General features: G+C 41.0%; 1 protein-coding gene across 2 annotated transcripts in view; it reads left to right on the top strand.

The window, feature by feature from the left end:
• ATRNL1 (attractin like 1) overlaps positions 1 to 13,254 on the top strand; it is a 2,088,076-nt gene that overhangs the window by 424,863 nt on the left and 1,649,959 nt on the right. For both annotated transcript variants that reach the window (XM_069239275.1, XM_069239274.1), the window contains exon 8: positions 10,881 to 11,136. In XM_069239275.1, coding sequence (XP_069095376.1) covers positions 10,881 to 11,136 — 256 coding nt within the window. The remainder of the gene's footprint in view (positions 1 to 10,880; positions 11,137 to 13,254) is intronic.

Below are 13,254 nucleotides of genomic sequence, written 5' to 3'. Positions count from 1 at the left end.
CATAAAGCCACATGAAACATCATCCACTGGTAACTTCCTGAAATTCATCCATTCACATGCACCCAGCAGCCAGTCATCTCACTGAACTAGAACACTTATTATAAAGATTCATCTAGCGGTATGTCATGCAAATATGTTTAAAAGCATCATATGGATACAATCCATACCTTCATATAAAAAGTTCACCTAGTTGCTAAGACCCACGTTAGTCCTCCAATCCAACACCCCGGCAAACAGTTTCCAAAGGGCTGCAGAGTAATAGAAACCTCAGAGGGCAGAAACCAGTTCCCTGAGGATGAACAATACTTATTGTGACCGTACACCCCTGAATTTGTTGGGATAATTCTGATTTTTCCATGCCTTCCACAGCAAAGTTCTGTAAATGTATCACATGCCCAAGTTTTAAAGAGGGCTGACTCAGCGTAGAGGAAGGCAAGTTTTCATAGTAGCCATGCATGAAAAGGTAGCAACACCCACTAGAAACAAAGTTAAGCACCACAAAAACTATGTCAAATTTGCTGTTCATTTTCCATGGCATTAAGCACTATGGTGCCAGGACAGAAAAAATAGATCGTAACCAGGCGAACAAAAAAAAAATCATCTTAGGACCTTGGTACTTCATACTAGTCCATTTTCTGTGTTGGTGAGCACTGTCAGTTAAGTCACTTTTACATCTGAGCCACCAGCTTTTAAACTGGCTTTTGGTTTTCAAAATGTGGTCATTCTTCCAGTACCCATCAACAATTACAGCAACATTTACAGTTGCATGCTGGTGCTAAAGCCTAGATCATGGTCAATGTATAGATTACTTTTCATGCCCAAGTAAAGGGATTTGCATCTCTCAATCCAGCATGGGAACTTCATTTTCAGTTCTGGTAGGCGATTTAACCTTTTTTCGATCTGCTTATGTCTTCATTTTAATTGGTTATTTTTAAATATTAATGTTGTTCCAAACCCTTTCCAGTATTTCTGATGTGTCTAAAATTTATATCAGAAATGCAATGTGTGAAGATGGTTATAAAGATTTTAATGGTAATATGCTTTTTTGAGTTTATTCGCATGATATACATGAACATTGTTCTCTTACTTAAATCAATAATTTTCATCTATGCAAGATTATGGCTTCATATGCTACCTGCATCAGTCCTTCATACCAATCATGTGTGGTCACCATGTCTGCTTTTGTTCTGGTACCATCTTAGTTAAGGTAATCAATCCTGTTTGTTGTTTTACCTGGAGCCAGACATCATCATATTGCCAGAAGGCACGGTTAGCAACCAGTCTCCCTCTTGATGACGGTTGTCGTTTTAGTACAGGTAGTTGAGAATGTGTGCAGTTATTCTCTTTGTTTCATATCCTGCCTAGTTCTGTTTTACAGGCCTGTTTTCTTTTCATCATTTGCTCTTGGCTGCCATTTTGAAGTGAAGCATAATGCTTGTATACTTTTCTTCACCGGGCCCATCTGTCATCTAAGTATGGATAGTCAAGAATGTCTTTTGATTTTCATTTATTCTCTGTAACCTTCTTAGTTGTAATATATGAGTGAACATTTCTGAAGTTTTCCGCTGGGGCCTAAGTATAATCCTTATGAGTGTAGGCGAGTATGTGTGGTGTTTTTAGTCAAGTGCTGGGCACCATTTTAGTTTAGGGATGTAAGCTTGTCTACAGTACTTTTATTGATACCTAGCCATATTATTGAGCTGTTACAGAAACATGCCTGCTGTTCCTTTCCATACCCAGGGTACTGTCCTAGTGCACGTTGGCGAGTGTGTTTATAGCCTAGTGCAAGTATGGAAACATGCCTGCCACTAGTTACCTTGTGTCTGGTGCCATCTTAGTGTGGTCTCATCAGCTCCCACAGTGAGGGTTTGTGAGCACGTTTGTGGTTAATCGCTTGGCGCTGGTCAGTTTCAGAGATTAAGACAGTGGTGATCTGGGGTTGGGCATTTCTGCCTTAAAAATCACTGCCGTATTTGTCGACGACAGTGACAACTACTGTAGCTTGAACGTGGCCATTGTGCTGCCTTCAACTCATGCCTGTATAGTCCTCAACTGAATTTACTAGGTACTGGGTACATGTATGACAGTGAATGCTTATAAATACAGTGAAAACCTAAAACTGACCAGTGCTGGCTGTGTGATGACTGTCTTCTCCGACTGGTCTGCCTGGCACTTTATACCAGCTGTAACAGAGGGCAAAGCTCTTACAAGGCACCAAGTGTTGCTCTGGCTGTTTTCATTGGGGAAATTTCTCTCTCCATTCCTGCCATATGGGGAATTTAAATTGCGTGTAATAGAATTTAATAGTTTGGGTATATCAGGTTTTAGCTGCTTGGTCTCACGAGAGCTGCCTCGGTTTGGTATCGGACTGTTGTTCTTTTGATCGCAGAGGAGGAAATTATAGTTAAACTATAGTTTTAAACTGGCTGACAGAGTAATAAATCATGAATGACGCTCCTTCCCAAGTGCACTGTAACGTGTCAGGTTGGGTTTTACGCAGGCTACAAACATGTGAGAAAGCCTACCCCGCAGAGCTCGCGCTTCCCGAGTTCGGCCCCGCCTGCGTAGTTTCTTCAGGTGTCGAGGCGCCCTATAACGAACATTAATGTAGAACTCACCACAAACTGCATTCTCCCTGGGTGCTTCATTAACTGCTTTTGATCTTGCCAACATTAATGGAACTACTTTGTTTAATCTTGGACCGGTGGTGACTTACCTGCTTTTGATCCAGTGACCTTCAGGCCGTAGAGGGATACGTCCACCAAGCGCTAAACTTATTAAACAAGTTAGCCATCCCAAAAATCGCATCCTTCTTTTACTTCTCTGGATTCGTGTTTTTGAGAGCTGAATGATAATTATGTGATTCGTACTGGTTCATAATTAACATGCTTTTTATACAGCCTCTGACCAATGAAGTAGGCTCTTGTTGCCATTTTGGATTGGGAGCGGCCATTTCCTGGCTTTCTTCTCATCTTGGAAAGGTTGGTAGTAGCACTGAGTATGCAGGTATGGTAATGGAGATGCTCTACTTGCAGATGTGGCTAACCCTCAATGTTTCTCCAGGAAAAGGCTCTTGCCCGACATAACACCAAAATATTTAAATTCTCCCTGCCAGGGCTGGTTCCTCCATGAAGCGGGATAGGCTTGTAGTTGCACAACTAGGTACCATAGAATTACAAGAAAAAAAACCGAAAAGATGATTTTTTTAAATTGCAGGGAGTGCAGAATTATTAGGCAAATTAGTATTTTGACCACATCATCCTCTTTATGCATGTTGTCTTACTCCAAGCTGTATAGGCTCGAAAGCCTACTACCAATTAAGCATATTAGGTGATGTGCATCTCTGTAATGAGAAGGGGTGTGGTCTAATGACATCAACACCCTATATCAGGTGTGCATAATTATTAGGCAACTTCCTTTCCTTTGGCAAAATGGGTCAAAAGAAGGACTTGACAGGCTCAGAAAAGTCAAAAATAGTGAGATATCTTGCAGAGGGATGCAGCACTCTTAAAATTGCAAAGCTTCTGAAGCGTGATCATCGAACAATCAAGCGTTTCATTCAAAATAGTCAACAGGGTCGCAAGAAGCGTGTGGAAAAACCAAGGCGCAAAATAACTGCCCATGAACTGAGAAAAGTCAAGCGTGCAGCTGCCACAATGCCACTTGCCACCAGTTTGGCCATATTTCAGAGCTGCAACATCACTGGAGTGCCCAAAAGCACAAGGTGTGCAATACTCAGAGACATGGCCAAGGTAAGAAAGGCTGAAAGACGACCACCACTGAACAAGACACACAAGCTGAAACGTCAAGACTGGGCCAAGAAATATCTCAAGACTGATTTTTCTAAGGTTTTATGGACTGATGAAATGAGAGTGAGTCTTGATGGGCCAGATGGATGGGCCCGTGGCTGGATTGGTAAAGGGCAGAGAGCTCCAGTCCGACTCAGACGCCAGCAAGGTGGAGGTGGAGTACTGGTTTGGGCTGGTATCATCAAAGATGAGCTTGTGGGGCCTTTTCGGGTTGAGGATGGAGTCAAGCTCAACTCCCAGTCCTACTGCCAGTTCCTGGAAGACACCTTCTTCAAGCAGTGGTACAGGAAGAAGTCTGCATCCTTCAAGAAAAACATGATTTTCATGCAGGACAATGCTCCATCACACGCGTCCAAGTACTCCACAGCGTGGCTGGCAAGAAAGGGTATAAAAGAAGGAAATCTAATGACATGGCCTCCTTGTTCACCTGATCTGAACCCCATTGAGAACCTGTGGTCCATCATCAAATGTGAGATTTACAAGGAGGGAAAACAGTACACCTCTCTGAACAGTGTCTGGGAGGCTGTGGTTGCTGCTGCACGCAATGTTGATGGTGAACAGATCAAAACACTGACAGAATCCATGGATGGCAGGCTTTTGAGTGTCCTTGCAAAGAAAGGTGGCTATATTGGTCACTGATTTGTTTTTGTTTTGTTTTTGAATGTCAGAAATGTATATTTGTGAATGTTGAGATGTTATATTGGTTTCACTGGTAATAATAAATAATTGAAATGGGTATATATATTTTTTTGTTAAGTTGCCTAATAATTATGCACAGTAATAGTCACCTGCACACACAGATATCCCCCTAACATAGCTAAAACTAAAATCAAACTAAAAACTACTTCCAAAAATATTCAGCTTTGATATTAATGAGTTTTTTGGGTTCATTGAGAACATGGTTGTTGTTCAATAATAAAATTAATCCTCAAAAATACAACTTGCCTAATAATTCTGCACTCCCTGTAGTTTAAAATGATAATTTACCTGGATGTTTAGACTTATTTCTTTTGTTTCATCTCCTTGCCTTCTCAAGTGATGGCTGAAGCTCTTTCTCCAGAACCATACGCAATCAATAGCAATGGCTCCTTTTATGTCTGCTGATTTTAGGTTGGTGTGTGGAGTCCCACAAGGGTCCTCACTAATTCACATGTTATGTAATGTGTCTGTAGCTCCATTGATACAGTTTGTTAGATCATTTAAGTTAATGTGATGACATGCTAATACGCAAAGCATTGTTAGATTAGATAGAAGTACATCGTTGTTAAAAAGCATCTTTAATAAATGTATGACTTCAGTGACAGGATGGATGAGTGACAACAGTCTTAAAGTAAATTATGATAAAACAAAAGTTTTATGGATCAACTTGTGACTGCTGCCCTCCTTGGGAAAATGTCCAGTGCCGTTGAACTACTTTTATTTGGGATTCACATCTGACAGAGATCTGGTCTGTTCAGAACAAATTAGGAAAGTAAGTTCTTGTTTTTTCACTTGAGAGAACTGAGTAAGATAATTGTAATTTGCCTCCTGTACTTAAATTCACGATGATCTGAGCAGTGATAGGGACCTTACTCGATTACTGCAGGGATGTGACCTAACGGCCAGAACTGCCGACTGACAGCTTCCAGTCTCGGGGGTGGCTCACCATCATGTGACTCTGGGCAAATCACTTAATCTCCCTGTTCCATAAAATAGATAAAAAATTAATGTGTCCTTGTGTGATATAACCGATCCCTATGGAGAGTCCTCCAATAACTTTGGGTCGAGTTTCCTCTATATAAATATAAAAAAACTGCCGTTTTCCATATTTAGCCCACCACAAATATGCTTTGCACAAACTCCAGACTGTTAAAAATAGAGCAGAGAGTTCTATGCCGAACTTCCAATGAAAGACATCTGTGCTCATTGTATGGTTCAAATAATCTGGCTGCCAATCAATAAGAGGACCGAGTTTACAGTACTCACTATATATCACAGAGATATGCACACACCATGGGCTAAGTACATGAAGGACCTGATTGAGATCCACACTCCAGTTCAGATTTTGCGATCCCTGTATGCTTGCCTCCTGAAGCTTCCCAGAGTACGGAAAGTCATGCAAGGACGTTCCTCTTTTTCTTATGCAGCAACGTTCTGGAAACCAGTTCCTATACAGTTATGCACTATGAGTGATCTCCGAGTTTTTAAGACATTACTTAAAACTGATCTGTGCAAATAAATGGTTTGGTCATGGTAAATGGTTTTAAGGCAGATTCATGCATACACAACTTATTGGTAATTGCTTGTTTAAAAAAAAGCTTCGTTATAATTACAAGTTAATTGTTTGACTCTACATGCACTACTCTCTGAGAACATTGTGTGCAAGACTGTATCTAGATGTTTAGATGGTGTGGCCGGAGACGATCAACAGTGATTAATGGGAACATTGCCTGCATAGGACCCAGTGCTACAGACTTAAGAACTTGAGATGATAGAATGAGAGGGGAGAAAGAGTGACTGTTCCGTAGTTTCACTATAAAGTGTCTTGTAAGCACTAGACAACACTATGCCTGATAACCTAGTCCCCTGAGTCATCATTAATTATTTAAAGGCCGAGTGTTACCTAATCGTGCTCTGCACTTGGGCACTTTGACCTACCCCTGACACCCTACATGGACACTGGACTTAAAGCATCTACACCAAATGAGCTCTCATTTTAAATTTGAACCTTTACATAATGTTGCACTGTATTCAGATGGACCAAGAGTATACCCTCAGATGTAGCTGTCTTTAATATTACCTCACCTATAGAAACTCCATGCAGGTAGGCACATTTAGAATGTATTCTTGAAGATGCGCCAGGAACCAGTGGTCACCCAGTGTACGTGAACCTTATAACTGCTATTATCCTGAGTCACACCTATACTACAGGTTACTACTACTCTCATAGTGTTTTAGTATGTCCAAAATCTCCCAAATCACCTCATGAACAATGGCAGAATCATATTGTAAGCAGTGCTCAACAAGACCGCTTTGCTGTCGGAGTATCCACTGCTTGCCCTTATTTGAGCCCCATAGCAGCAAATAAGGACCTGCTCAGTGCTAAGGGTGGGGCAACCCGACTTCTGTAAGATCAGGAAAGATATATGGACTCATTAAAATGGGTATTAGCAGACAAAAAATAGAGAACTCTTTGCATTATATAGGAATTGGAAAACCCCATGCCGGTCACCCATGAAAATCAGTCATGCTAACATATCAATTACTGGAGCCATTCATCATTTCATCCAATAAGGCTAAATGTTGGAAAATCTTTGATACTGTTTAAATCTGTGAATTATTTAACTTGTAGCTTATCTCATTATGCAAAAAAATGTTTCAGGTAAGAGTGACATACATAAGGATGGCATTTTCTAATCATAGGCAACACACTAATTTTCGTGAAGGTTGGAGGCACCTTTGTACCTTAGTTAAAGACTAGTTTCCATGGTGAGTGCATGGAAGGCAAAAAGGTTCTTAGTCATTTCCAGAGAGTTGTATTTTGAATCAGAAAAGTTATCTTCTTGGTTAGTCAATAATGGTATTTTCCTGCTTGTGTTCTAATTGTTATCAAGCAGGCACTGTAGAACTTGGGCTTGTGGGTTCTGTTTTCATTTCTTCCAGTACAGGTTTTCTTCTTCCCAATTTAAACATTCAGGGGGATCCTGAGACTCAGTAATTCCTTTAACATAACATGTCAAAAGACTAGCCACCCAAGAGGATTTTCATTATCCCATGTCTTGGAGACACCTGTTTGACATTGATTATCAGCTGCTGCCATGTCTTGCATCTGGTTCTGAAAAGCTCAATCAAAAGGTGGTCTAGATTACTTTATTGTGCTGTCATTGAATCAGACAATGTCCAGTTGCATCTCATTTCAAGTCACGACCGACTATTATGGGAGCTGACGTATTCAAAACGGTGTCAAGGGCTTTTGATCCAGGTAAAAGGTGTCCTGCACATCATAAAGCCAAGAGAAAATAGTGCTTGCCAGATGTTTGATAAGGCTGCCAGTCTGCGTATCATCTTTATCTAATCTAATCTAATACTGAACGTGTTAAGCCACCACCATATATGTAACCAGGCCATGTGCCGTGTTTGGGAGTGGCCTGCTTATATAGATACAGAGGTGTTTCCCCTCCCCGTCCCCATTGAAGTAGTGACGTTGTAAACCTTTTAAAGCTTTTCTATGTACCATGTAATGGAATCCAACACTGATTAGGAGCCCGGCTAGCTGTGGGTTACAGTTTTCCCGCTGCTTTAGTTAGGCAGTCTGTTCTGTTTTAGAAATGTAGGCGTCTGGCATACTGCGTCATGAGCCTAGCCATTTTCCACCTGCTATTGCACCTTCCAGTCGCAGCATGCAGTACCTTTATGTGTTCTCCCTTACCCCTCGGAGCAGGAGAGGTCTCTTTATCGTCAATTAACCACACTGCTGTTCTGAAACGCTTCCAGGTAGCTTGTAATCTGCTCCTAGTATGGATTTAGCATGGAAGAGCTTGTTTTTCTGCTGTGAGGGCTGTCAAATGAGCAGCACCGTTGAAGGGTTTGAATTCTACCCATTTGGCTGCTGACACAATTGATTTTCAGTCTTTATTGGAACTTGCTTCTCTTAAGGAGCTGACCTCTCTTGATACGCACTTTTAGTTCAAGTGCCAATTTTATCTAGTGAGCAGAAATTTAATGGATAGCAGTCCACAAACTACATAGGCTGAGAGGCCTTGATCAAGCCAGATTTTGCACAGTGTGCCAGTTCTCAAATTGTGAACAAAGAGCCAACCATCTCATTATCCTTTGATGCTTTGCGTACGTTGTAGTTTAGATCACTGCAGTACTTTTGAAGGCTATGGCAGGCTGACAGAATGTGAGACGTGATGCGTTCATCGGACGGAGGTTGGCGAGCAATGTCAATATATTCAGTTTTGGGAGTGTGCCTCCCTCTGTAGCAATAACCAACTTTCTCCCTTCAATCAAGAGTCCAATAGCATAATGGAACCTAACGCATGAAAAACCTCAGTAATGCCCTAGATTTTACTTTGTAGGGTGGTATCCTCCGTGCATTTATTTTGTAGATAGCCAATCCCTTTCTTAGTTGTTGGAGGCTCTGGTGCCACCATGTATCTTAATGGACCACTTTGTACTTTGAAGGTTGGGGATGCTTTGTCTTGCTCTCTATATTGGCTCTATTAATAGAAGATGAGGCTGTTAAGCATAACTAAATCAAATCCGGCTGATTCCCAGGCGTGCACGGATGTATGCATTGCTGCATGCACACCATGTTGCAGTATGTAGGAGTAATAATATCCTCAATAGTTGCTAGTGTAACTGCAAAGATACTTTAACAGTGCTAATTTTGTGCCAGTGGTAGCAGGTGGTGAGCAATGGGACGTAGATTGGGTGGACCAACACATATTTTTCGTATTTAGACTTTGACCCAAAGGCACATCTCGGATTAATGAGGAGGAAAAGAAAGAGTATAATAGTGACTGGGGAAAAGCATGGGTGAAAAAGTGCTACTAAAGAGAGATAGAATTGTGAAGTGTATGATGGCAAGAGAAAAATGCATGGCGTGGGATCAAGGCAAGGTAGCCCGGTATGAGCAACACGGGCATCCAGCAGCGCTGATGGCGGGCTTTTAAAAACAAACTTCAGGTCCTTGTACTTAACCTTTTTGATTTGACCATCTTTGTGCGCATAATAGGACACAGACAGAAATATTGCTTATGGCAGTTATCAAAACACAGATTAGTGCTGTCTCTCCGATTTATTATTTTCTTATCAGTTAATCAATGATAATGGAAAAGGTGATGAAATTATTGTGTGCCATTCTACTTGGCTGTAGATATATTGATTGAGGATAGAAAATGAGCCATCCAATTGTTTGGTGTAATATGAATGCGTGACAGTGTGCCATTGATAAGGGACCAATATTTAACGCAGTCCAGAGATACGCTACTCTACAAAACTGAGGAGGCTGGAACTGATATAAAATCGGTAGGATTTAGAGGACTTGTACTCATTTTTGAACAAGTGGTACAATTTGTTGCTTGTATACACATTTGTGACATATGTATTGTGGAAGCCATGGCCCCATAATTAAAATCAGTTATTGAGTTTTAATACCTCTGAATTGTCCAGACATGTTGAGGCCCCGCTTGGAAATTCCATCTCCTTTAAACCTTGTGGACTCGCAACTCGAGTTTGATGCAAAATATATCTTGTTTTTCTTAGAAACATGTTGGTAATCTTTTAATCATAGAGAGTTTTGGAATCTTGTTGACGATTGTTTTAAAGTTTGTAGAGTAACAATGTGGTTGATGGTCGTAATCCGTTCTACCTTTATAGTGTAAGTAATTCTGTGTATAGTGTAGGAACAAACAAGTATTAGCTTGAGTTCTGCCTTGGTCTAAAAAACAAAGTGATAGAGAAGCAGTAACCCATGGTCAAAAAGTTGTTTTACACAATGAAGAGTTATAAGCTACTGTAAATTATTTTGGTCAGTAAGTTCTTGTCTTAGATGACTTGTTCTGTGCCTTCCAACAAATGTTTCCACCCAGGAAAAGATAACTTGATTGCCTTAATTAACTGGAGATAATGTGCCTGACAATCTACTTGAAAGTATCTTGATTGTGAAAATCCACTGTGACAAATTATCTCAAGGAGAAATACCTACTTACATAATTGGGAACAGGAAACCTTTTAGTGAAGGGAGTATGTAAAATTGTATTTCTGGACCAATAAAATGATCCCACAACATGTTGGCAACGAGCACACTATAAGGAGTTTCGGAAAAGTCGAGAGAAGTAAGCAATTATTTGGCATTTATATGTAGATTCTCCAAGGGAAAATTCAAGTCAGGTTCCAAGTACATACGGTTCCTCAATGCTAAGCCAATACAATTGTGATTTTCAGAGTTATTCGTCCATATTTACTGGGGTTACAAACTGAACCCTATAAGTTGACATTAAACTGAATGTTTTGTACGTGCTCACTGTCAGTGTAGTATATATTACAATAATAACACCCACTGTCGCTCTATTCCATTTCTAACAGGATGACATCTACATGTATGGAGGCAAAATCGAAGCCAGTGGTGGTAATGTGACGGACGAGCTCTGGGTTTTTGATATCCACAGCCAGTCGTGGAGCACTCGGACGCCGACTGTCATAATGCATGGACAACGGTATGCAGTGGAGGGGCACACAGCCCACATAGTGGAGCTGGAGAACAAGGAGGTGACAATGGTGGTCATCTTTGGCTACTCCTCGGTGTATGGCTACATCAGCAGCGTGCAGGAGTACTATATCAGTGAGTACATTTTCGATAGCAGCTCAAAAACTGTTTCATTCATATTAGGTTCCTATTAGCTTGTGTCCCAGCCTTTGATGCGTTTGTTCAAGGCACCTTAAACCCGTTGGGCAGGCAGACAGCCAGTGAAGCCTGTATGACATCCACACCTCTACATTGTGATTGGGTATATGATCTGCACCAGTAAGACAAGAGGCACTTCGACTGATTATCGATTAGGGTTGTTTTCACTTTTCTATCCATCTTAACATCATAAAACAAAAATCCTATAACCCAATATCTGTTACTGCCTCCTGTTATCGATGAAACACTGGACTTATCTAGCACGCGTGACAGACAGTTGCAGATCTGTCAATCATTTTTAATATCGCCACCATTACTCCATCACTACTTGCTTCTAATGGCTTCCCTCCCATCCAAGTCCCAGTTAAACCTGTATTATTAAATTTGTTGTTGTAGCCATACATTGCATTATGCTACTTTGGGCCATTACCAATTGCTTCTGTGAAAAGCAAGTTAACAGCAATTTCAAACCAAAAGTGGTATAAAAGTAATATTCAGGTGTCAGAGTTGAGTATTAAAACTGGTGCTAATGTTACTGTCTACCGAAAATAAACAAGTTTATCCAAAATGTCTGATATGAGACAAGAGGGTTCGATGGAGAGACTTCTATAAATTGGTTTTCTTGTGCATGGAGGTACCTTCTGTCAATGAGTTTATACTTCCAAGATTCTGTTCGGTTTTTATAGGACGATGGGCAAGGATGGAATTGACAAGATGCATTATACAGAGTTTGTCTGGCTTGCTGCCTATTGGACACAGTAGAGGATTTTCGCTTTGAGAGGCTGTTTAATGGAGAACATTACACATATACCAGAGCTGTAGTGCTTTTAGCTTCAAGCCAGGTGTGAGGTCAATCAATGCATTTGTAAAGTGTACTTCTCACCTGTGAGGGTCTCAAGGCGCTGATGGGGGGTGTACTGCTACTGATCGAACAGCCAGGTCTTGAGAGGTCTCCTGAAGGTAAGTAGGTCCTGTGTCTGTCGTAGGTGGGTGGGAAGAGTGTTCCATGTCTTGTCAGTGAGGTGGGAGAACGATCTGCTGCCGGCGGTCATTCTTTGGATGTGTGGGATGGTGGAGAGGGCAAGGTCAGCGAAGCTGTCAGGTGGGAGTATAGAAGGATTCTGGTCCGGTGTTGTGTAGTGCCTTGTGAGCATGGGTGAGGAGTTTGAACGTGATTCTCTTGTTGACGGGGAGCCAGTGCAGGTCTCTCAGGTGGGCTGTGATGTGGCAGTGGCGGGGGATGTCCAGGATGAGGCGTGCGGAGGCGTTCTGTATGCATTGCATTCTGTATGTGTGCTGAATAATTCTAATACTTCTTTGAGTTTTCAAGCACACCTTGATAGGGAGGTGAAATTAGATACCCAGTGTTTTGTCAATGATATTATTTGAGCCATGAGGAGAAAAGCATTTCTTTGGAAAGGAAGCAGAATCAAAAGAATTCTGAGAATCAGATGTTGGTGGAAGTGTCGATCTGTCACTGAGTTCATTTGAGGTTCATATGATGGATCAGAATTACTGGTGTTTATGTTCTGGACCTTCTGATATAGAAGAGAGTGGCCATAAAGTTGGGAGATCAGTAAAGGGATAGGTAGTGGGGTTTACAAGTCCCATAGGTGGACTCTCATAGATGTCTTAAAGTATTGCCAGTTAAAATGTTATAGTGTTATCATGTTGTTTACCTATATGTGAAGAGTCAAATGCCTTCTAGTTTTCACTAATGAATAGGGTCTCAGCAGGCATGCCACGTGTTACACATGTTATTTTAGAATAAGAACCCTTGGCTGACCAAAACTAGGAATGTTCTACATCTATGTGACACCCTGGAAAAGGATTCTGTTTTCAAGATCGCTTCTTATACAGATTTAATTTGACTATTTTTATGTAATGCCTCACAGTTACTGAACACTGTATTGGTGACTAATAATATATATTCAAACGTATCTGGATATGAACTATATACAGACAAACTTGAAAAAATACCATTAGCACAAGGGTACTGCAGTAGTAGTATTCCTGATTTGGGATGTAGAGTAGAGGGTGGTTTTATAAAAGATC

This window comes from Pleurodeles waltl, chromosome 6 (assembly GCF_031143425.1).
Source record: "Pleurodeles waltl isolate 20211129_DDA chromosome 6, aPleWal1.hap1.20221129, whole genome shotgun sequence".
NCBI lineage: Eukaryota > Metazoa > Chordata > Amphibia > Caudata > Salamandridae > Pleurodeles > Pleurodeles waltl.
Note: the sequence above shows the minus strand (reverse complement) of the source record. Positions and strands in the feature narration are given on the sequence as shown.